The sequence below is a fragment of the Microcaecilia unicolor genome, chromosome 7, assembly GCF_901765095.1.
Source record: "Microcaecilia unicolor chromosome 7, aMicUni1.1, whole genome shotgun sequence".
In the NCBI taxonomy this organism is placed as follows: domain Eukaryota; kingdom Metazoa; phylum Chordata; class Amphibia; order Gymnophiona; family Siphonopidae; genus Microcaecilia; species Microcaecilia unicolor.
Window position 1 is genome coordinate 122,371,256 of NC_044037.1, and position 25,222 is coordinate 122,396,477.

A 25,222-nucleotide genomic window follows, 5' to 3' on the forward strand; every position below is an offset into this window, starting at 1 on the left:
AGCGTAAAAAAAAAAAAAAAAACGCGACGCGCTTGTTAGCGCTGCGATTCTGAGGCTTCCTTCTGTCTGTGCAGCGTGACCGGAGCTCTGCGACTCGGTCTGGTGAGGTAAGAGAGTCTTGTAGCTCCTCCGGGGAGGGCCCGCGATCGGGACGTTTTGGCGCGAATCTGCCATTTTGAAATTTTCCGGCGTTTTCGGCGATGGCTGCGGAGCTTGTTAAGCGCTGTTCACGTTGTGGCAAGCGCAGATCCACAGCTGAGCTCTGTAAATCGTGCTCTTGAGACGTCAGGGCCGGCTTGAGCATGGCGAGCGAGGTTTCTTCACGCTCGGTGGAGCTGGCAGCGGGCGCCATCATGGATGTGCCGCATGGCTCGACCCCCGCAGGAGCGGAGGTGTCTGAGGCCAGAGGGGAGCCTCGGATGGAGGCTACCAGAGGAGCTGCTTACCCCGGATTGGAACCGGGAGACCAGGGTGAACCTTTCTCCCCTGAGTTTGTGTTGCTTTTACATAAAGCGTTCATGTTAAAAAGAGCTCTGCCGCAGATGTCTGACTCTGCGTTGCTACCTGGTTCCCTTCTGGTGGATTGCCGTCAGGGTTTTTTCCCCAGACAGTTGTCTGCAAGACAAGCGCAGAAGGGTAAATTCCCCTTTAGAGCGTGGGCCCCCCCCCCCCCCCCCCCCCCCCCGTGGTCAGGCTGTGGGGATTCTGAGGGGTCTGGCAGGCCTTCGTGGTCCGAAGAGCCAGAGGGAAGGTGTAGGATTGCCACTGGATCCGGATGATCCCACTGCGGTTAGGATTTTCCACTGCGGGGAGATGCCAACGCTTATTTCTGATGCCTTACAGGCTCTCTCTATTGAAGATCCTGTGATGGGCGAAGCCTCCTCTGGTAATCCGAGGATGACAAGTACTAAGAAGCCTGCTCAAGCCTTTCCTTTGCATGATTCCATCCAAGAGCTTATTTCGCCTCAATGGGCTGGCCCTGAGGGGCCTTTGAAAGTTGCCAGGGCAATAGGGCACTTATACCCTCTTAGTGAGGAGCACTTGATACGCTTGGCCGTGCCTAAAGTGGATGCCCTAGTCATGGCTGTGACGAAGAAGACTACCCTCCCAGTAGAGGGAGGGGTCGCCCTGAAGGACATGCAGGACCGGCGTCTGGAATCAGCAATGAAGCGGTCCTTTGAGATTTCAGGCATAGCCTTACGGGCCTCTGTGTGCAGTTGTTATGCTGCTCGAGCCTGCCTCGCTTGGTTGCAACAGGCAGTGGAACAGCCCGGAGATGGAGCGGAGCCCCTTGTAGAGGTGGCACCGCGGATGGAGTCTGCCTTGTCATTTTTGGCTCACGCCCTCTATAATCTGGTCAGAGCTTCGGCTAAACAGATGGCTGTGGCGGTGGCTGCTCGCCGCCTTCTATGGCTACGGCATTGGGTGGCTGACATGGCCTCTAAGCAAAGGTTGGTGAAGTTGCCCTTCCAGGGCCTTCTCTTTTGGTGAGGAGTTGGAGAAAATTGTCAAGGGCCTGGGGGATGCTAAACCCCAGCTCTTACCTGAGGATAGGCCGCGGCCTTCTTCCAAGGGTCAGGCGGTTCCTTCCTCTTCCAGACCTCGCTTCCGTGAAGCTCCAAGGTACCGCCCGGGGCATTCTGCTGGGTTTACTTCACGTGCCCGCTTTCAGCAGAGGAACTCCTTTCGCTCGGACAAGCTTTCCGCAGCGGCCGGCTCAAAGCATGGAGTTCATGGGCGACTCTCTCAATGATGGTGTGCTGGGCCACTCCTCGATTCCTGCAGTTGGAGGACGTCTTTCCCTCTTTCTCGAGGAATGGGTCAAGATTACCTCAGATCAGTGGGTTTTGGACCTGATCAGAGATGGCTACAGATTAGAATTCAATGCCCTGGTGAGAGACGTGTTTGTGGAGTCCCGATGCGGCTCTGCCGTCAACTGGGCGGCAGTAGAGGAGACCTTGCAAAGCTTGTTGCACCTCGGGGCGGTGGTCCCTGTGCCTCCCGCTGAGCTCGGCTACGGCCGTTACTCCATTTACTTTGTGGTGCCGCGAAAAGGAGGGTCTTTTCGGCTCATACTCGACTTAAAGGAAGTCAACAAGCCACTGAGAGTGCGACATTTTCGCAGGAGAGTTTCTCACGTCTCTGGACCTGAAAGAAGCTTACTTACACATGCCTATTTGGCCCCCGCACCAACGGTTTCTCCGGTTTGCGGTGTTGGGAAAACATTTCCAGTTTTGGGCCTTGCCTTTTGGCCTCGCCACAGCTCCCTGAACCTTTTCCAAGGTAATGGTGGTAGTAGCTGTATTTCTCAGGTGAGAGGGTATCCGGGTTCACCCGTACCTCGACGACTGGCTCAGCAGAGCGGACTCTGCAAAAGAGAGTCCTTATGCAACAGCCAGCGTGGTCTCAGTTATTCAATCTCTGGGCTGGGTTGTCAATATACCCAAATATCACCTGACCCCCCCTGTCAATTTCTAGAATATTTGGTGGTCTGGTTCGACACAGCCTCAGGGTTTGTCTTTCTACCCGAGCCAAGGCGGTGCAAGCTTCAGAACCAGGTCCGTCTGCTCCTGAGGATGCCTCGCCCGCGAGCTTGGGACATAGTCCAGCTGTTGGGGTCGATGATGGCCACCTTGGAAGTGGTGCCATAGGCGAGAGCGCACCTGAGACCTCTGCAGTGTTCCCTGTTTCAACGATGGTCTCCAATTTCTCAGGATTGCCAGCGCAAACTCACGTGGCTCCCTGCGGCCCTACTCAGTATGGAGTGGTGGCTCTCAGAGCATGCTGCAGCGAGGAATGCCGCTAGTGTTCCCCGATTGGTGCCTGGTGGTAACAGATGCCAGCCTGAAGAGCTGGGGAGCGCATTTCCAGGGAAGGCATGCCCAGGGTCTCTGGACATCCGAGGAGTCGGAGTGGTCTATCAATCACTTAGAGTTAAAACCGATATTCCAGGCGCTTCTGGCCTTTCACACGACCCTGGAAGGGACTGGCTGTCAGAGTTCTGTCGGAGAACACGATAGCGGTGGCCTACATAAATCGACAAGGTGACACTCAGTGTCAAGCACTGGCCGCAGAGGCCGCTCAGATATACCACTGGGCCGAGCTACATCTGCAGTTTCTGTCAGCAGCTCACATTGCAGGTCAGAGCAACGTGCAAGCCGATTATCTGAGCAGGTATCAAATCGACCCAGCGGAGTGGGAACTGGCAGGCGAAGTGTTCCTTCAGATCTGTGCCAAATGGGGGACGCCCGTAGCGGATCTTATGGCGTCAAGCGCAGATGCCAAAGTTCCGTGCTTTTACAGCAGACAGAGAGATCCTCGCTCGGCGGGGTTGGATGCCTTGACTCAACGCTGGCCTCAGGGCCTCCTGTATGTGTTCCCTCCTTGGCCCTTGATAGGGCGAGTACTCCTGCGGATTCGGCTTCATCAAGGAGAGGTGGTTCTCATTGCCCCGGATTGGCCCAGGCGGCCATGGTATGCGGATGCTGGTGGAGGATCCCCTTCCTTTGCCTTTGGTACCGAACCTGTTGTCTCAGGGGCCGGTAACCATGGAGGACACCTGCCGCTTTGGTCTTACGGCATGGCTATTGAGAGGGTGCAATTGAGAGACAAGGGCTAGTCCAACAAGGTCATCTCCACTCTCCTTCAGGCCTGCAAGCGTTCGACTTCCGTTGCCTATGCTCTGATTTGGCGCCAGTTTGAGGCTTGGTGTGCTGCTAAAGCGATTATACCCATGCGGGCTTCTGTCTCGCCGATACTTGACTTTTTGCAGGATGGTTTACAAAAAGGCTTGGCCTTTAATTCCCTGCGTGTTCAAGTGGCAGCCTTAGCATGTTTTCGGGGGAAGGTCGCTGGCCTCTCCCTGGCTGCGCATCTGGACATTGCATGGTTTCTTAAAGGTGTGCTCCGGCATCTCGTGCAGGCCCTTGTCCGGCTTGGAACCTGGGGCTAGTATTAAAGGCTCTTCAGTGTTCGCCCTTCGAGCCGCTTAGGCAAGCTTCAGAGAAGAATATGACTCTAAAGTCGGTCTTTTTCGTGGCCATTACATCGGCGAGACGGGTGTCTGAGCTTCAGGCGCTGTCCTGTCGAGACCCATTTCTACAATTCTCAGAGTCCAGAGTTATGGTACGTACTGTGCCTTCTTTCCTGCCTAAGGTGGTTTCAGCGTTTCACCTAAACCAGCGTATTTTCCTGCCCTCCTTTTCTAAAGAGGAGTTTCCAGAAGCTTTTGGGCAGTTGCACCTTCTAAATGTGCGAAGGGCTCTGTTGCAATATCTGCGCATGTCAAATGCTTTCAGGACCTCTGATCACCTTTTTGTTGTCAGGTCCTCGCAGAGAGTCTCCAGCGTCTAAAGCTACTCTGGCTCGTTGGCTCAAAGAAGCTATTTTTTCAGCATATCTGCTGTCTGGCCGGCCTCCGCCTGAAGCCTTTAAGGCACATTCCACAAGAGCGATTTCCTCTCCTTGGGCTGAAACTGGAGCACTCTCTCTTCAAGAGATATGCAGTGCAGCGACATGGGCGTCTAAGCAGAGCTACTTCGATTTAGCATTCTTCCCTGCACTTCTCCTCTAGGAAGCATTTTTGCTATTTCCTCTTTGGCCCCCTCATCTGCAGTTCCTCTGGTTGGCTGTTTTGGACCCTCATGTTCAGTTCCAGGCTTTGCCTTTCGGAATGGCTACAGCTCTGATTCCCATTCTGATGGTTCGTGCTCGCGTGACATATTTTTTTTTAGCGCCTGCTGACGCTCTTCCCACCTCATAGCTTGTGACTGCAGCTGATACTTTGCGGCCCGCCACAGCATTCAGTGTCGCTCCTTATTTGCTAGTGCTGCACTTCCCGGTAGTGACATTTTCCAGCCTTCTGGTTGGCTGCATGTTACAAGTTTTCTGATATGCCGCAGATGAGTTTCTGCCTCCGGGAGTTTCCGGCTTCCTCAGTTGCCACTTTTTGGTGGTGTTCTGTTATGCTGCGCAGGGGCACCTTGTTTCTGAGTGGCATGGTAGCCATATCTTTTTGTTCTCCGCACTGTGCCCCAGATTGCTCGGTATGACTCAGTCTTGGGACGTGGAGGCTTGCACCATCTTGGACATCAAGCCATGTGTCATCTTTGACCTTTGGGCCTCGCTCCTGCCTTTCAGTAGTGTCCTATTGTGGATTAAAAACTGGTTAAAAGAGAGAAAACGGAGAGTAGGGTTAAATGGTTAGTATTCTCAATGGAGAAGCGTAGTTAGTGGGGTTCCTCAGGGGTCTGTGCTGGGACTGCTGCTTTTTAACATATTTATAAATGACCTAGAGATGGGAGTAACTAGTGAGGTAATTAAATTTGCTGACGACCAAAGTTATTCAAAGTAGGTAAATCAGGGGAGGATTATGAAGAATTACAAGAGGACCTTACGAGACTGGGAGACTGAGCATCTAAGTGGCAGTTGACGTTTAATGTGAGCAAGTGCAAAGTGATGCATGTGGGAAAGAGGAACCCGAATTATAGCTACGTCTTCCTTGTCATCAAGCAGATGAATCCATTATGAATGGGTTGTGTCCACCTACCAGCAGGGGGAGATAGCACTGAAAACCATAGTGCCACTTGGCCAGCTAGCTCCATCTGCCTCTCAGTATTCTCTTATCTCTCCAGCAGGGTGGACGCAGCTTATTCAGCTCCTTCAGAAATCTTGTTGGGGTGGCTCCTGTGCTTTGGCCAGTTGTAGCAGGGGTGTTGTGGCTGGTGGTGCCCACTTTAAAGGCACATAGGTTCGGCTTTTCCCTGCCTTACCCTTCCCCCTATGTGGATGCAGGCATATAGGTTTGCCCTGTCCCTGCCTTTCCCACACTCTTCTATGTGGATGCAGGCACATTGGTTCGTCCTTTCCCTGCCTTTCCCACTCTTAATCCTCTGGAGTGCCTATGTAGCTGTTGCCTCTAACTTTCCTCAGTGTTTAAAAAAAAAAAAAAAAAAGCGACGAGCTTCTTAGCGCTGCGATCCGAAAACGAAGCTTCCTTCTTGCTGTACAGCGTGACCGGAGCTCTGGGACTCGGTCTGGTAAGGGAGTTTTGTAGCTCCTCCGGGGAGGACCTGCGATTGGGAAGTTTTTGGCGTTTGCTCTCTGGCCAGTCTCTGCCTGAAGCCTTTAAGGCACATTCCTCAAGAGCGATTTCTTCCTCTTGGGCTGAAACGGGAGCACTGTCTCTTCAAGAGATATGCAGTGCAGCGACATGGGCTTCTTAGCTCTCCTTTGCCCGACATTACAGGCTAGATGTGGCTGCCAGGAGGGATGCGCATTTTGGAGTACAAGTGCTGACGCGTGGTGTGGCCTGTTACCACCCTATCTAGGGATTGCTTTGATACATCCCATTCTTAATGGACCGAACTGGACTGGGGCCCGGCAGTACATCATAGTAGCATTGTAGATGATGGCAGAGAAAGACCTATACGGTCTATCCAGTCTGCCCAACAAGATAAACTCATGTACTACTTTATATGTTTCACTTTTATTTTAATTAATGTCTATGTTTAGGTTTATGACAAATTGTTGCTTTTAAGTTCTTTGCCTTCATTATGTATTTTGCTACTATTGATGTTATACATATATGTTTACTATTCATTTGCATAATTTGACTGCTATCGTGTGTAACTGTTGTCATTTGTATTTGTAACTTTTTAACCTTACACATAGCACTATATATGGAACAAATGTTTCATTTTTATTTATATATTTTTATATTTTTATTTCCTTGTCATCAAGCAGATGAAGCCATTACGTATGGGTTGTGTCCATCAACCAGCAGGGGGAGATAGAGAGCACTCAACTTTTCTCAGGGCCTCATGTTCAGCTAGCTCCACTGCCTCTTCAGTATTCTCTATCTCCCCAAGCAGGGTGGCTGCAGCTTCTTCGAGCTCCATAAGAATCTGCCTGGGGGTGGCTACTGGTTTGCCAGTTGTTAGCCGGGGTGTTAGAGGCTATAGCAGCTTCACTTTGAAGGCACATAGGTTAGCCCTTTCCCTTTCTTACCCATGCCCCCTTGGATGTGGACATACTAGCTTGCTTTCCCTGTCCTTTCCTACTCAGTGGATGCAGGCACATTGGTTCGCCTTTCCCTGCCTTTCCCACTTATCTGAGCCTCCAGAGTGTTTTTATTTACCTCTTTTGCCTCTGCTTTCCTCACAGCGTTAAAAAAAAATAAAAAATAAATATTCCTTGTCATCAAGCAGATGAAGCCATTATGTATGGGTTGTGTCCATCAACCAGCAGGGGGAGATAGAGAGCACTCAACTTTTCACAGTGCCTCATGGCCAGCCAGCTCCACTGCCTCTTCAGTATTCTCTATCTCCCCAAGCAGGGTGGCTGCAGCTTCTTTGAGCTCCATCAAAAATCTGCCTGGGGGTGGCTCCTGGTTTGCCAGTTGTTAGCCGGGGTGTTAGAGGCTATAGCAGCTTCACTTTGAAGGCACATAGGTTAGCCCTTTCCCTGCTTTTCCCATGCCCCCGTGGATGTGGACATATTAACTTGCTTTTCCCTGTCCTTTCCCACTCAGTGGATGCAGGCACATTGGTTCGCCTTTCTCTGCCTTTCCCTCTCATCTGAGCCTCCGGAGTTCTTATTACCTCTGCTTTCCTCACATCGTTAAAAAAAAAAAAAATGAAACAGAGGTTTTCCTTTGATTCTTCTATGGGACCGGAGCTGTGATACTCGGTCTAGTGAGGTAAGAGTGTTTTCTAACTCCTCTGGGGTGGGCCCGCGATCGGGGCGTTGTTGGCGCGAAACCGCCATTTTGAGTTTTCCCGCCGTTTTCGGCGATGGCTGCAGAGAATGTAAAGCGCTGTTCCCGGTGTGGCAAGCGCAAATTAGCAGCGGGGTTCTGTAAATCGTGCAGTACAGGTGTAAGAGCCGGCCCGAGCAAGGCGAGCGATTCTTCCTGCTCAGAGCTGGCAGCGGACGCCATTTTGAATTCTCCGCGTGGCGTGGCCTCTGTAGAGACAGAGAGCCCTGAGCCCAGGGGAGACCTCGAATTGAGGCTATTCAGGGAGCGGCTAGCCCCGGACGGGATCTGCCCAGGGCGAGTTTTTCTCCCTGATTTTGTGTTATTTTTGCATAAAGCATACATGCTGAAAAGAGCTCTTCCTCAAGGGTCATCTGAGGCCCCTTCTATTGTCCCCACCCCGGTGGATTCTGGCCTGGGACTGCCCGCTGAGGCTATTTTCCCTGATAATTGGGATAAAGAAAAGCGTGGAAGGGCTAATTCCCCTTCAGATTATGGTGTACCTCCCCCCCCCCCCCCCCCCCCCCCCCCCCCCCCCCCCCCGTGGTCGAGCTGTGAGGATCCGGCGAGTTCTGGCAGGCCTTCGTGGTCTGAGGAGCCAGAGTCAAGTGCAGAATTACCACAGGATCTGGATGATCCCTCCGCGGTGAGGATTTTCCACCGTGATGAGCTGCCAGCGCTTATTTCAGATGCCCTACAGGTCCTTTCTATTGAAGAGCCTGACAGTGGCACGGCCTCCTCTGTGAATCCTAGGATGGCTAGTACCAAAAAGCCTGCTCGAGCCTTTCCTTTGCATGATTCCATCTAAGAGCTTATTTCCGCTCAGTGGGCTGACCCCGAGGGACCTTTGAAAGTTTCCAGGGCTATGGGGCAATTGTACCGTCTGCGTGAGGAGCATTTGGCTCGCTTTGCAATGCCTAAAATAGATGCCCTAGTCACTGCGGTGACAAAGAGAAGTACCCTCCCTGTGGAAGGAGGAGTTGCCCTGAAGGATATACAAGACCGTAGGCTGGAAGCAGCACTTAAACCGTCCTTTGAAATTGCAGGTCTTACTGTTCGGGCATCTGCATGCAGTTGTTATGCTGCTAGAGCCTGCCTGGCGTGGTTGCAACAGGCAGTGGAACAGCCTGGAGATGGAGTGGAGCCCTTCTCGGATGTGGCTCCGCGGCTGGAGTCGGCCTTGTCCTTTTTGGCTGATGCCCTTTATGATATTGTCAGAGCTTCGGCTAAACAAATGGCAGTAGCAGTGGCGGCTCGCCGTCTTATTTGGCTACGACATTGGGCAGCGGACATGGCCTCTAAGCAAAGGTTGGTGAAGTTGCCCTTTCAAGGCCTTCTATTTGGTGAGGAGTTGGGGGGGGGGGGGGAATTGTTAAAGGCCTGGGAGATCCTAAACCCCAGCGCTTGCCCGAAGATAGGCCGAGGCCTTCCTCCAAGGGCCAGGCGGTCCACTCCTCTTATAGATCTCGCTTCCGTGAAGCTAGAAGGTACTGCCCGTGGCGTTCTGCTGGGTTCACTTCTTGTGCCCGTTTTTCAGCAGAGGAACTCCTTTCGCTCGGACAAGCGTTCCGCAGCCACCGGCTCTAGGCCGGGAGTTCAGGGGCGACACTCTCAATGATGGTGCGCCGGCCCCCTCCTCGCTTCCTGTCATTGGAGGACATCTTTCCCTCTTTGCCGATGAGTGGGCCAATATTTCCTCAGATCAGTGGGTTCTGGACCTGATCAGAGATGGCTACAGAATAGAATTCAACGCCCCAGTAAGAGACGTGTTTGTGGAGTCCCGATACGGTTCTGCCGCCAAACGGGCGGCGGTAGAGGAGACTTTGCAAGGTCTGATTCAGTTAGGGGCAGTGTCCCCGGTACCTCCCGCCGAACACGGCTATGGCCAATACTCCATCTACTTTGTGATGCCACGAAAAGGTGGGTCTTTTCGCCCTATTCAAGAATTAAACAAGTCCCTGAGAGTGTGGCATTTCCACATGGAAACCCTGTGCTCCGTCATTGCTGCTGTACAGCCAGGAGAGTTTCTCACGTGTCTAGACCTGAAAAAAGCTTACTTGCACATACCAATTTGATCCCCGCACCAGAAGTTTCTGAGGTTTGTGGTGTTGGGAAAACATTTCCAGTTCTGGGCCTTGCCTTTTGGCCTCGCCACAACTCCCCGAACCTTATCGAAGGTAATGGTGGTAGTAGCTGCTTTGCTCAGGCGAGAAGGTATCAGGATTCACCCGTACCTAGACGACTGGCTCATCAGAGCAGACTCTGTAACAGAGAGCTATCAAGCTACAGCCAGAGTAGTCTCGACTTCAATCTCTAGGCTGGGTCGTCAATATGGCCAAAAGTCACCTGACCCCCTCGCAATCTCTAGAATATTTGGGGGCCAGGTTTGACACAGACTCGGGCTATGTATACCTACCCGAGCTAAGGCGGTGCAAGCTTTAGAATCAGGTCCGTCTGCTCCTGAGGGTGCCCCGCCCGCGAGCTTGGGACATTGTCCAGCTGCTGGGATCGATGACAGCCACATTGGAAGTGGTGCCCTGGGCGAGAGCGCACCTGAGACCTCTACAGTATTCCCTGCTTCAAAGATGGTCTCCAGTATTTCAGGATTATCAATGCAGACTTTCTTGGCTCCCTGCGGCCCGACTCAGCATGGAGTGGTGGTTCTCGTACAGTATGCTGCGGCGAGGAATGCCGCTGGCGCTCCCCGATTGGTGTCTAGTAGTGACAGATGCCAGCCTGAAGGACTGGGGCGCACATTGCAAGGGGAAGCATGCCCAGGGTCTACGGACACCCGAGGAGTCGGAGTGGTCCATCAACCACCTGGAGTTGAAAGCGGTGTTTCAGGCGCTTCTGGCCTTTCAAGTGAACCTGGAAGGATTGGCTGTCAGAGTGATGTCGGACAACACGACAGCAGTGGCCTACATAAATCGACATGGCGGCACTCAGTGCAGACAACTGCCCGCGCAGGCCGAACAGATTTGCCACTGGACCGAGCTGCATCTTCAGTTTCTGTCGGCAGCTCACTTAGGAGGTCAGAGCAACGTGCAAGCCGATTATCTAAGCAGGCATCAGATCGATCCAGCAGAATGGGAACTAGCAGACGAAGTATTCCAGCAGATATGTGCCAAATGGGGCAAGCCCGTGATGGATCTTATGGCGACAAGTTCAAATGCCAAAGTCCCGTGCTTCTTCAGCAGACGGCGAGATCCTCACTCAGCAGGGTTGGATGCCTTGACTCAGCCCTGGCCTCCGGGCCTACTATATGTGTTCCCTCCGTGGCCCTTGATAGGGTGTGTGCTCCTGCGGATTTGGCTGCACCCAGGAGAAATGGTCCTCATCGCCCCGGATTGGCCCAGGAGGCCTTGGTATGCGGACCTCCGACAGATGCTAGTGGAGGCTCCCCTTCCTTTACCTCAGGTACCGAACCTGTTGTCACAGGGCCCGGTAGCCATGGAGGACGCCTGCCGCTTTGGTCTTATGGCATGGCGATTGAGAGGGTGCAATTGAGGGACAAAGCTATTCAAACACAGTAATTTCCACTCTCCTGCAGGCCCGCAAGCGTTCCACTTCCGTGGCTTATGCCAGGATTTGGCGCCAGTTTGAGTCTTGGTGTGCTTCAAAAGCGATCATACCCATGCGGGCTCCTGTCTCGCCGATTCTGGACATTTTGCAGGATGGTGTACAAATAGGCTTGACCTATAATTCCCTGCGGGTGCAAGTGGCAGCGTTGGCCTCCCTTCGTGGTAAGGTTGAAGGTGTGTCTTTAGCTGCTCATCCAGATGTGGCACGGTTTTTTAGTGGGGTGCTTCGGCTCCGGCCTTCCGTGCGAGCACCCTGTCCAGCTTGGAACCTGGGGCTGGCCCTGCAGGCTTCTCCTTTTGAGCCGCTTCGGCAAGCATCGGAGAAAGATTTGACACTAAAGGCCGTTTTTCTTGTGGCCATTACTTCGGCGAGACGGGTGTCAGAGCTCCAGGCGCTGTCCTGTAGACACCCATTTCTGCAATTCTCAGAGTCCGGGGTCACGGTTCGGACCGTGCCTTCCTTCATGTCTAAGGTGGGTTCAGCGTTTCACCTAAACCAGCCTATTTTGTTGCCCTCCTTTGATAAGGAGGAGTTTCCAAAAAATTTTTCGGCAGTTGCACCTGAGGGATGAGCGCAGGACTCTGCTGCAGTATCTGCGAGTTGCTATCTCTTTCATGATCTATGATCATCTGTTTCCTATCAGGTCCTCGCAGAGGGTCTCCAGCGTCTAAAGCCACTATTGCCCGCTGGCTCAAAGAAACTATCTTTTCAGCTTATCTGCTTGCTGGCCGGTCTCCGCCTGTAGCCTTTAAGGCGCATTCTACCAGAGCGATTTCTTCCTCTTGGGCTGAAACTGGGGCACTCTCTCGTCGTGAGATATGCAGTGCAGCAACATCGGCTTCTAAGCTCTCTTTTGCCCGACATTACAGGCTGGATGTGGCTGCTAGGAGGGATGCGCGTTTTGGAGCACAAGTGCTAGCGCGTGGTGTGACCTGTTCCCACCCTATATAGGGATTGCTTTGTTACATCCCATACGTAATGGCTTCATCTGCTTGATGACAAGGAAGGGAAAATTAGGTTCTTACCTTGGTAATTTTCTTTCCTTTAGTCATAGCAGATGAAGCCATGAGCCCTCCCTGTATGATTGTATGCTGTGAATCTGTTTCAGGTTCTGTTCTTGTTTCCTGAAGTTCCTTCCTTGGGAGAAAGTTGGAAAACAGTCTTCAGGATTCATGTTCACTTATAGGAGGATGAGTCCATTCCCTCCAGTTTATGTTTTGGAGGATGTGTTCATTCCCTCCTTTTGAGTTCGTGCCCTTGTTAAGGGGCCATCGTTCGCTGTGAGGAAAGTTCATGTTATTCCCATTGCGGTTTGCCATACTGCTTTGGAAGCTTCAAATACTGAGGAGGCAGTGGAGCTGGCTGGCCATGAGGCACTGTGAAAGGTTGAGTGCTTTCTATCTCCCCCTGCTGGTTTATGGACACAACCGATATGTAATGGCTTCATCTGCTATGACTAAAGGAAAGAAAATTACCAAGGTAAGAACATAATTTTCCCATTAAAGTCGCGTTGCGCTTTAGCGCAGCGATCTTGGAAAAGAGGTTTTTTTCTTGAGATTCTTCTGCAGGACTGGAGCTGTCATACTCGGTCCAGTGAGGTAAGAGTGTTTTCTGACTCCTCCGGGTTGGGCCCGCGATCAGGACGTTTTTGGCGCGAACCGCCATTTTTGAATTTTACTGACGTTTTTGGCGATGGCTGCGGAGACTGTAAAGTGCTGTTCTAAATGTGGCAAGCGCAAATCAGTAGCAGGGCTCTGTAATTCGTGCTGTACAGACGGTAGAGTCTGCCCGAGCATGGCGAGCGGCGATCTTTTGCGCTCTGAGTGGGCAGCGGACGCCATTTTGGATTTTCCACATAGCGCGGCCTCCGTTGCGATGGAGAGCCCTGAATCCTGGTGGGGGGGGGGGGGTCCTCTGAGTGAGGCTGATAGCCCTGGGCAGGATCCAGGCGCTCAGGGAGAGGTTTTCTCCCCTGATTTTGTTTTAATGCTGCATAGGGCATACATGCTTAAAAGAGCTCTTCCACAGGGATCTTCGGACCCTCTGCCTGCCCCCCCGATGGATCCTGGCCTTTTGGAGTTGGCTTTGCCTGTTTCTTATTCTCCTGATAAACGCAGAAGGGCTAATTCCCCTTCTGAGTGTGGCGCATCCCCCTTTTCCCCCCCGTGGTCGGGCTATGAGGATTCTGAGGGGTCTGGCAGAACTTCTTGGGCTGAGGAGCCAGAGTCAGGTGCAGAATTGCCACAGGAGCTTGATGATCCGTCTGCGGTGAGGATTTTCCACCACGAGGAGCTGCCAGCGCTCATTTCAGATGCCTTCCAGGATCTTCAAATCGAGAGGGCTTGTGAGTGGCACAGCCTCCTCTGTTAATCCAAGGATGGCTAGTACCAGAAAGCCTGCTCTTGCCTTTCCTTTGCTTGACTGCATCCAAGAGCTTATTTCGGCTCAATGGGCTGACCCCTGGTCACGGCTGTGACAAAGAGAACTACCCTCCCTGTTGAAGGAGGAGTTGCCCTGAAGGATATTCAAGACCGCAGCTCTGAAGTAGTCCTTTGATTTGGCAGGTCTCACTGTTCGGGCATCTGCATGCAGTTGTTATGCTGCTAGAGCCTGCCTGGCTTGGTTACAGCAGGCAGTGGAACAGCCCGGTGATGGAGCGGAGACCTTATCTGAAGTGGATCCACGGATGGAGTCGGCCTTGTCCTTTTTGGCTGATGCCCTTTATGATATGGTCATAGCTTCAGCTAAGCAAATGGCTGTAGCAGTGGCGGCTCGCCGCACTCTTTGGCTACGACATTGTGCGGCGGACATGGCCTGTAAGCAAAGGTTGGTGAAGTTGCCCTTTCAAGGCCTTCTCCTGTTTGGTGAGGAGCTGGAAAACATTGTTAAAGGCCTGGGGGATTCCAAACCTCAGCGCTTACCCAAAGATAGGCCGAAGCCTTCCTCTAAGGTTCAGGTGTTCCGCTCCTGTTCCTTACCTCGCTTCCGTGAAGCTAGAGGTACCGCCCGGATCGTGCTGCTGGGTTCACTTCGCGTGCCCGCTTTCAGCAGAGAAACTCCTTTCGCTCGGACAAACGTTCCGCAGCTGCTGGTTCAAGGCCTGGAGTTCAGGGGCGACCCTCTCAATGATGGTGCGCTGGCCCTCTCCTTGTTTCCTGTCATCGGAGGAAGACTTCCCCTCTTTTTCGAGGAGTGGGCCAAAATCTCCGCAGATCAGTGGGTTCTGGCTCATCAGAGCGGACTTTGCAACAGAGAGCCATCAAGCTACAGCCAGAGTGGTCTCAGTACTGCAGTCTCCTGGCTGGGTCGTCAATGTAGCCAAAAGTCACCTGACCCCCTTGCAATCTCTAGAATATTTGGGGGCACGGTTCGACACAGACTCGGGATATGTATTCCTACCCGAGCTAAGGCGGTGCAAGCTTCAGAATCGGGTCCGTCTGCTCCTGAGGATGCCCCGCCTGCGAGCTTGGGACATTGTGCAGCTGTTGGGATCGATGACGGCCACCTTGGAAGTGGTGCCATGGGCGAGAGCGCACCTGAGACCTCTACAGTATTCTCTACTTCAACGATGGTCTCCAGTATTTCAGGATTATCAATGCAGACTTTCTTGGCTCCCTGCGGCCCGCCTCAGTATGGAGTGGTGGCTCTCGGACAGCATGTTGCGGCGGGGCATGCTGCTGGCGCTCACCGATTGGTGTCTAGTGGTGACAGATGCCAGCCTGAAGGACTGGGGCGCACATTGCCAGGGGAAGCATGCCCAGGGTCTGTGGACGCCCGATGAGTCGGAGTGGTCTATCAACCGCCTGGAGTTGAAAGCTGTGTTTCTGGCTTTTCTGGCCTTTCAAGTGACCTTCGAAGGATTGGCTGTCCGAGTGATGTCGGACAACACGTCAGCAGTGGCCTACATAAATCGACAAGGCGTCACTCAATGCAGAGCTCTAGCCGCGCAGGCCGAACAAATTTGCCACTGGGCCGAGCTACATCTACAGTCCCTGTCAGCAGCTCACATTGCAGGTCAGAGTAACGTGCAAGCCGATTATCTAAGCAGGCATCAGATCGATCCAGCGGAGTGGGAACTAGCAGACGATGTATTCCAGCAGATATGTGCCAAATGGGGCAAGCCAGTGATGGATGTTGTTATGGCGACCAGTTCCAATGCCAAAGTCCCGTGCTTTTTCAGTAGACGGGAGGGATCCTCGCTCTGCCGGGTTAGATGCCTTGGCTCAACCCTGGCCCCTGGGCTTGTTGTATGTCTTCCCTCCGTGGCCCTTGATAGGGCGAGTGCTCCTGTGGATTCGGCTGCATCCAGGAGAAGTGGTGCTCATCGCCCCGGATTGGCCCAGGAGGCCTTGGTATGCGGACCTCCGACAGATGCTGTTGGAGGCTCCCTTTCCGTTACCTCTGGTTCCGCACCTGTTGTCACAGGGTTCGGTGGCCATGGAGGACGCCTACCGCTTTGGTCTTATGGCATGGTGATTGAGAGGGCGCAATTGAGAGATAAAGGCTACTCAAGGTAATTTCCACTCTCCTGCAGGCCCGTAAGCGCTCCACTTCCATGGCTTATGCCAGGATTTGGCGCCAGTTTGAAGTCTGGTGTGTTTCAAGAACGCTTTCTCCGTTGCGGGCTCCTGTCTCGCCGATTCTGGACTTTTTGCAGGGTGGTGTACACAAAGGCTTGGCCTATAATTCCCTGCGGGTGCAAATGGCAGCTTTGGCCTCCCTGCATGGCAAGGTTGAAGGCATGTCCTTAGCTGCTCATCCAGATGTGGCACGGTTTCTTAGAGGGGTGCTTCGGCTCCGTCCTCTTGTGCGGGCACCTTGTCCAGCTTGGAACCTGGGGTTAGTATTGAAGGTTCTTCAGGGGGCTCCCTTTGAACTGCTTCGGCGTGCTTCAGAGAAAGATGTGACACTGAAGGCCGTCTTTTTAGTGGCCATTATCTCGGCGAGACGGGTGTCAGAGCTCCAGGCGCTGTCCTGTAGAGACCCTTTTCTGCAATTCTCAGAGTTAGGGGTCACGGTTCGGACCGTGCCTTCCTTCATGCCTAAGGTGGTTTCAGCATTTCACCTAAACCAGCCTGTTTTTCTTCCCTCCTTTGTTGAGGAGGAGTTTCCAGATTCATTTGGGCAGTTGCACCTTTTGGATGTGCGCAGGATTCTGTTGCAGTATCTGCGAATTACAAATTCTTTCAGGACCTCTGATCATCTTTTTGTGCTGTTTGCAGGTCCTCGCAGAGGGTCTTCAGCGTCTAACGCCACTATTGCCCGCTGGCTCAAAGAAGCTATCTTTTCAGCATATCTGCTGTCTGGCCGGGCTCCGCCTGAAGCCTTTAAGGCACATTCCACAAGAGCGATTTCCTCTTCCTGGGCGGAAACTGGAGCACTATCTCTTCATGAGATTTGTAGTGCTGCAACATGGGCTTCTAAGCTCTCTTTCGCCCGACATTAAAGGCTGGATGTGGCTGCCATGAGGGATGCGTGTTTTGGAGTACAGGTGCTAGCGCGTGGTGTGGCTTGTTCCTACCCTATCTAGGGATTGCTTTGTTACATCCCATACGTAATGGCTTCATCTGCTTGATGACAAGGAAGGGAAAATTAGGTTCTTACCTTGGTAATTTTCTTTCCTTTAGTCATAGCAGATGAAGCCATGAGCCCTCCCTGTATGATTGTCTGTATGCTGTGAATCTGTTTTTCAGGTTCTGTTCTAATTTCCTGAAGTTCCTTGGGAGAAAGTTGGAAAACAATCTTCAGGATTCATGTTCAGTTTAAATTTAGGAGGATGTGTTCATTCCCTCCAGCATGTTTTTTTTTTTTGGAGGATGTGTTGATTCTCTCCAGGAGGCGCGTGTGTTCCCCTCCAGTTCTATAAATAGGAGTATGAGTTCATTCCTTCCAGTGTGTTGGGAGGATGTGTGATTCCCTCCAGGAGGCGCGTATGTTCCCCTCCACTTATACAATAAGGAGGATGAGTTTATTCCCTCCAGGAGGATGTGCATTCCCTCCTTTATGAGTTCATGCCCTTGTGATGGGCCATCGTTCGCTGTGAGGAAAGCTCTTGTGATTCCCATTGCGGTTTGCCATACTGCTTTGGAAGCTTCAAATACTGAAGAGGCAGTGGAGCTAGCTGGCCAAGAGGGCACTGTGAAAGTTTGAGTGCTCTCTATCTCCCCTGCTGGTTGATGGACGTAACCCATACGTAATGGCTTAATCTGCTATGACTAAAGGAAAGAAAATTACCAAGGTAAGAACCTAATTTTCCCATAACCTGCCAGACAAAATTCAGGGTCGTCCTCTGAATATAACAGAGTTTCAGTTAAAAATAAACAACGTGGCTGGTATTTGCCAGTCCAGTCTTTGAGTAGGGTAGTCTTATTACCTACTTGAATAGATGTTAACGTAATAACAAGAAATGGGAACAAAAGTGGATCAACAAATTTTTGAACAACTTATTGTTTTAAGAGTATGTTCAGCAAGTAACCCAAAGCTGTACATATATCTCTTAGACTATGTCTATACTGTTTATGATTAAGTGTTATCTAGGACGGATATCTTTGGGGTGGGGCAGGGAGTGAACTCATATCTAACCTGCTGTACACTGCTCTTCATAAAGGCAGTTAAATCCTAATAAATAATGAAACCCTAGCACAAGGCTCCACAACAGGAGTCCATGGTATCACAGAGGAAGCAAAAAGGAATCTACTGAACTAACTATATATATTGACTGACTTCTAGCTACTAAACAATAAAAGAAACAAAGCAAGTCAAGATCCCCCAGGCCATAATTACCTAAAATTCAGCAGAGTATAAATTAACCAATTAAAATTCACTAAAGAATAATTGCAGAAGTTCAGTAAAATAAAATGCAGTCACTGTTTATCTCTGTGCAAAGGCACTCACCTTTGACTTGTGCTTTAGGCAGTATGCTACTAGGCGCCACAGTAAAAAAAACAAAAGCAGCGTGTGATGTCAGCAGTAGATGGGCAGAGCTTGCTCCCACGCCTAAGCATACGGTTTCAAATAGAACTAGGTGACTGGTGAGCTGATGGTCAGGTAAAGGGGCAGAGTGTGCTCCCATGACTAGACAGAACTTCCCATGGAAATGGCAAAGTAAAAGCAACAGGTTTGTATCGGCTCTCTGACGCTCATGAGAGATTTCACCAGAGCAAAATGTAAAATGCTGAAGACCCGCAGTTTTAAAAACCCACGGCATCTTATAGACATAAATGTCAGCTGATAAGGAAGGAAAAATTGTCTTACCTGATAAATTTTTCTTTCCTTTAATCACAGCAGATGAATCCAGAATCCCACCCTTTTTGAGAACTATCAGTTGATTTCTCTGTTTAGAGTTGTTGTTAAGAACCACTATTCTAGAGGGAGACTTTTGGTCTCTCTTGATGTTTTGATTTTGTAAGTGAATTTTGGTGTTTGTAAACTGTTTAAAAACAGTACTACATTTCTAAACTTTATCAGGAGAAGGATGACAAATATATAAAAGCTACACATAACTAAAAACTGAGTTTCTTTAGAATTTTCACATCTACAAGAGGGAATTCTTTGTCTTCTAGAACTCTGAAATGTGCAAAAACAAGTCATTTCTTGAGGGAAAAATATTCCTCTGTTAATTTTTGTACTCACTTGTATTCACACAGGTCTCGCTGAGAGTGGCTTGAAGGTCACTGCAAAACCTAACTATGTACAATGGCATTGGGCTGCCCACTCCCCGGGGAAGTGGTACTAACGGTTACGTCCAACGCAACCTTTCTGCCTTGCGACATAAGAAGGACCGCACAGACTACAAGTCGGAGGAGGAACTGCGGAAGCTGGACTCAATGTTGGTCAAGAAGCCTAATCAGGACATCTTGGACCACGAGCGCAAGCGCAAAGTGGAACTCAAATGTCTTGAACTGGAGGAGATGATGGAAGAGCAGGGGTAAGAAACACGTAGTCACACCTCACTTTTCTTCCTTCATAACATTTTATGATCAATAAACTATCGTTTGAGCTTAAACAAATTAAATCTGAATTAATGAGCTAAGAGTTTGAGTGTTTACATGGATCCCCTTTGTTGGAAAGAATGTGGAGAATTGGTTAGTCTTTTTTTTATTTTTTTATTTATAACCATTTAAATTTTTACAAGCGATAAAACAACTTGCTGGAAATACAGAGAAAGTAATATGTAGGAATTATTTCAGTCAGGTAATTCTATTCTCTTCCTTAGACCACTAAATAGGGAGCATGAAACAAGATAAGGAGATCAATTAAACAGTAAACAAACAAAAAAAATGTGGTATTAACCCGATTATCCCCAGATATTACTCGTCTAATTCATTTTTCCACATTGATCATCTGGTTGGCTTCTTCAAGGCCAATACGGTGTATAGTCAAGTCATTTCAGTGAAAAACATACTTATTGTCCAATATTAGTTAGAAATAATACATTTGATTACATTCTTTCTCTTTTAAAAACCAGAAGTTATTTAACAATACATATACTTAAGTCTCTAATTCAAATCCCACTGATTAAAGTAATCCCAGTTTTCACAGGCTTCACTCCTTTTAAAGTAATAATTTGAGGAAATATTTCTGAGGAAAACTTTAGGAGTCATACACAGAACTCTGGGAAAAACAATAATCTCGATATTAATCATCTATAATAATATTCATTTTATTCAAAATTTCTGGTCTATTATCATAACCACTTCTTGCTCATGTAGAATCATTTGTTATATCATTTTTTTATTCTCAAAGGGTTCAGTTGAATTGTCCATGTAACTCTGTAATAAAATTATATCTGAAACAAAATTATTTACTGCCACCGTTAGGTCCCGAAGTGCCTTCCAGATGGTATTCAATGTAACCTCCACGGGAGCCAAAATCTCCAAGTTGATTTCTCATAGATGTTTAGGAGTGGTTCCGCTGGTTCGGGTTCTGCTGTAAACGTCCTCTGTTTCAGCATATACCTCTAACTCAGTCCTCCACTCCTTTGGACATTGTGGTTGAATAATTCGGGAGCGATGGAGTTGTTCTTTTCAGGTCCAAGAGCGTCGCTGCTCCTTCGCCGGCGCTAATCAAAGGACTCGCCAACCCTTTCATCTATGGGCAGTTCGTCGTGCAGTGGTATTGGTTAGTCTTTTTTGCATATGTGGTGGGAGTGTCCTTTCTCTAAAACATTTTAGACATGATTTGAATAGTCATATTGCTTAAATAAACAAAAAGGCATGGTTCAAACTAAATGTAATTTGGGCTATGAACCTTTTTCTTGAATACGGCTCAGAATGGTAATCCAAACATTGATTTCTAAGTTCTTTGGATTCTTCTAATCTTCTAGTCACTGGGCTGCCCCAAAGGAGTTTACATGGAGGGGCATAATTGAACAAAAACGTCTATCTCCATGGGCGTTTATCTCCGAGAACGGGTCCGTGAAGGGGCGGACCGAACCGTATTTTCGAAAAAAATAGACGTCCATGTTTTATTCGACAATTTGTGAGCTGGGCGTTTTTGTTTTTCAGTGATAATGGAAAATGAAAGTGCCCAGCTCAAAAACGAATAAATCCAAGGCATTTGTTCGTGGGAGGGGCTAGGAGTCGTAGTGCACTGGTCCCCCTCACATGCCAGGACACCAACCGGGCACCCTAGGGGGCACTTTTACAAAAAAAAAAAAGGTAAAAGAGCTCCCAGGTGCATAGCACCCTTCCCTTGGGTGTTGGGCCCCCCAAATCCCCCTCAAAACCCACCGCCCACAAGTCTACACCATTACTATAGCCCTAAGGGGTGAAGGGGGGCACCTACATGTGGGTACAGTGGGTTTGGGGGGCGGTGTGGAGGGCTCCCATTTACCAGCACAAGTGTAACAGGTGGGGGGGGGGATGGGCCTGGGTCTACCTGCCTGACGTCCACTGCACCCCCTAATAACTGCTCCAGTGACCTGCATACTGCTTCCAGGGAGGTGGGTATGACATTTGAGGGTGAACATAAAAAGTTGTGAAACGGCATATTTTTGTGGTGGGAGGGGGTTTGTGACCACTGGGGGAGTCAGGGGAGGTCATCCCCGACTCCCTCCAGTGGTCATCTGGTCATTTAGGGCACTTTTTGGGGCCCTATTCGTGGAAAAACAGGGTCCAGGAAAAGTGCCCTAAATTCTCGCTAAAAACACATATTTTTTTTCCATTATCGGTGAAAGGCGCTTATCTCTGATCGGCCGATAACCACGCCCCAGTTCCGCTTTCACCACGCCTTTGACACGCTCCCATCAACTTTGTCCGCATCCGCGACGGAGTGCAGTTGAAAACGTCCAAATTCGGCTTTTGATTATACCGCTTTATTCGTTTTTGTGAGATAAACGTCTGTCTCCCGATTTGGGTCGCAATATAGGCGTTTTTCTTTTTCAATTATAAGCTGGATAGTCTGCAAGTGATCCAGTTAACTAGATTGATGGCAGAGTATAGGGTGGACACCTGGCGCGTCCCCTGTTTTTGGTTGAGTGGCAGTGACTCACCATCTTTTTCAGATCTTGATTTCAGATCCTTTGTTTGACATGTAAAGCTTTGCATCCTTAAGGCCCACACAGTCTTTAAAGAAAAGTGAAAATAGTATCATAGACCATAACATTTTTTTGTTAGGGATTCCTTTGATAAAGCTGTTATATAAACTATTGTTAACCAGACCACATGCCTTTTCTTACAAAGCTTTGGAGTAGAGAGTGACGCTGAGAAGGGACAGGGATAGAGCTGAGATCCATTCCACTAGCTCCGTCAGGACAGGTTAGTTACAGGGACCTTAGCTCTAGCCTGCTTGGAAGTTTTCCTGAGAAGAGAGGAAATGGGAAGAGTTTAGCAGTGGTAAAGAACTGCAAGAAAATGGTCTGATTTGAAATCCCTGAGGCAGCGAAGTCTGAACCATGAAATGCTGGCCAGCTTCGGTGGACCTTTAGAAGATACTAGCAGCTGAATTTTTTTTTATTAAGCTCCAAACTTTGAAATTCTAAAAATTACAAATGCGGTAAAATTAAAGTATAAATAAAAGATTGAATTATTAAGACTTCAAATAAGATTTTGTAGTGCTGGTGGAACTTCTGTTGCTTTTTCCTTGTAAATCCTTCAGCTTACCCTATGAGAGAGAGAGTTATTGCTACATGTGTGATTTTGGTGGTTGACTGTCTACAAATTTGTTAGTCCTTCATTCCTCCTGGTTGTTGGTTGTCTGCTTCCATTGTATGCAAGATGATCTCATGCATATTTATTATGGAAATCTTGAAAACCCAACTGGGTTGTGGTCTGCAAGGGCCAAGATTGCCCACCTCTGATCTAGACATTTAAAATCGGGTTTTATATAAATATGATTTTAAAAATTTTCTGAATATAAGAAAATTTATTTTCATACTAATAACTTAGGGGGGGGGAGGCATTCCAAATAACTCCAGAGCTTTGTAAGAAAAGGCATGTGGTCTGGTTAATATTAATTTACCTAATAGTTTTATCAAAGGCATGTCTAGCAAAAAAAAAAAAATGGCATGGGATACATCTTTTCACTTTGCTTTCAAGATAGTGTGGGCCTTAATCATGCAAAACTTCACATGTTGAACGAATGATCTGAAACAGATCTGAAAAAGAGGGTGAGCCACTGCCATTCAGCCAAAAGCTGGGGACACACAAGTGTCCATCCTATACTCTGCAACTGATCTGGGTAGCTAAACTAATGGCAATCTGTATAAACACTCCTTTATGGCAGCTCAGTGAATAAAGGATTAGAGTAATCCAAAGAATTTGGAATCTGTACGTGGATTACCATTTTGAGTTGTGCATAGTAACATCGTAAACGATGGCAGATAGACCTGCATTGTCATTTCAGTCTGCCCAATAAGATAAACTCATTGCATGTGTTGCAATATCACTAGAGGGCAACCGCATTGAAATGACCCATGGGTTTGTGAAACTGAACCTCACCCCCCCCCCCCCCCCCCCCCCCACCGATTGCTCCCACACCCCTGCCTGACATCAGTAGGCCGTCCTCAGGCCTACTTTGGGAATCTCTGATGGTCTAGTGGCCTCTGTGGGTGCAGGAACAAACACCACTCGTTCCTGCCCAGTGCCACTGCTCCGATGTAAATAGCAGCTGAGACCCTGGCAGCCTCGCAAGACTGCAGCAGGAGGTCCTGGCAGCCATTTTTTTTTAACCTGAATTTATTGAAAAAATGAGAGCAAACAAGTTAGAACAGCATAAATCATGTAACAAAAAAAATCACGTCTTCCCCATGCCCACATCCCATCGGATAGCTATGCAGTGAAATACCGCTGAAATAAAAGTCCAAGATTGAGCAAAGCTTATCCGCCTTATCTTTTCTAAGGGCTGTTATTTTCTCCATAGTTACTACATATTGCAGTCTTTGGTGGCATTTAGTGGTGGAAAATGGTAATTGTGATTTCCATTCTGTGGCCATTAGGAATCTAGCTGCATAAATACAACATTTCAACACCACTTTGGTAGTGAAATCAAGATCCTTTGGGTGATGATAATGGGACATGGGACTTGATATACCGCCTTTCTGAGGTTTTTGCAACTACATTCAAAGCGATTTACATATATTCAGGTACTTCCTTGTCATCAAGCATATGAATCCATTACGAGTGGGTTGAGTCCATCAACCAGCAGGGGGAGATAGAGAGCACTGAAAAACCATAGTGCCTCATGGCCAGCTAGCTCCATCTGCCTCTTCAGTATTCTCTATCTCCCCAGCAGGGTGGTTGCAGCTTGTTCATGCTCCTTCAGAAAATCTGCCTGGGGTGTCTCCTGTGCTTTTGCCAGTTGTAGCAGGGGTGTTGTGGCTGATGGTGCCCAATTTAAAGGCACATAGGTTCGCGCTTTCCCTGCCTTTCCCATGCTACTGATCCTCCGGAGTTGGAAATTTGCTTCTTTCGCTGTTGCCTCAAACTTTCCTCACAGCGTTAAAAAAAAAAAAAAAAAGTTGTCTCGCTTTGGCGCTGCGATCCCAGAAAAGAGGTTTTTCTTCCGATTGTGCAGCGTGACTGGAGCTCGGAGACTGGGTCTGGTGAGGTAAGAGCATTTTGTAGCTCCTCCGGGGAGGGCCCGCGTTTGAGACGATTTTGGCGCGAATCCGCCATTTTGAATTTCCACCGCTTTCGGCGATGGCTGCTGAGAAAGTTAAGCGCTGTTCCGTTTGTGGCAAGCGCAAATCTGCAGTGGGGCTCTGTAAGGCGTGCTTTTCAGACGGTAGAGCCGGCCTGAGCATGGCGAGCGATGTTCCTTCCCGCTCCGTGGAGCTGGCATCGGGCGCCATTTTGGAACAGCATGGCGCGAGCCCCGCTGAGGCGGAGGGGTTTGAGCCTGGAGCGGCGCCTCGTGTGGAGGCTGATAAGAGCTGTTTCCCCCGGACTGGAACTGGTAGGCCAGGGTGAGCCATTTTCCCCTGAATTTGTTTTATTGCTGCATAATGCATACCTGTTAAAAAGAGCTCTTCCGCAGGGGTCCCCTGCGGCCCTGCTTCTGTATCCCCTCCAGTGGAATCTGGCCTTGAATTACCGTCAGGCATGTTTTCCTCTGACAGATGGCCGCAAGACAAGCGCAGAAGGGTGGATTCCCCTTCATGGAGTGGCACACTCCCTTTTCCCCCCCATGGTTGGGATGTGAGGACTCTGAGGGGTCTGGCAGGCCTTCGTGGTCTGGAGAGCCAGAAGAAGATGCAGGATTGCCACCGGATCCAGATGATTCTTCCGCGGTGAGGATTTTCCACCGCGATGAGCTGCCAGCGCTTATTACTGATGCCTTGCAGGTCCTCTCTATAGAAGACCCTGGGAGTACTGAAACCTCCTCCGGTAATCCGAGGATGGCAAGTACTAAGAAGCCTGCTCGAGCCTTTCCTTTGCATGACTC

General features: G+C 49.6%; 1 protein-coding gene across 3 annotated transcripts in view; it reads left to right on the top strand.

Moving 5' to 3' along the window:
• The window catches only part of SRRM2 (serine/arginine repetitive matrix 2), a 438,109-nt gene that overhangs the window by 5,847 nt on the left and 407,040 nt on the right, over positions 1–25,222 (top strand). For all 3 annotated transcript variants that reach the window (XM_030209921.1, XM_030209923.1, XM_030209922.1), the window contains exon 2: positions 18,985–19,265. In XM_030209921.1, the coding sequence (XP_030065781.1) occupies positions 19,027–19,265 (239 nt within the window). In that variant the 5' untranslated portion in view covers positions 18,985–19,026. The remainder of the gene's footprint in view (positions 1–18,984; positions 19,266–25,222) is intronic.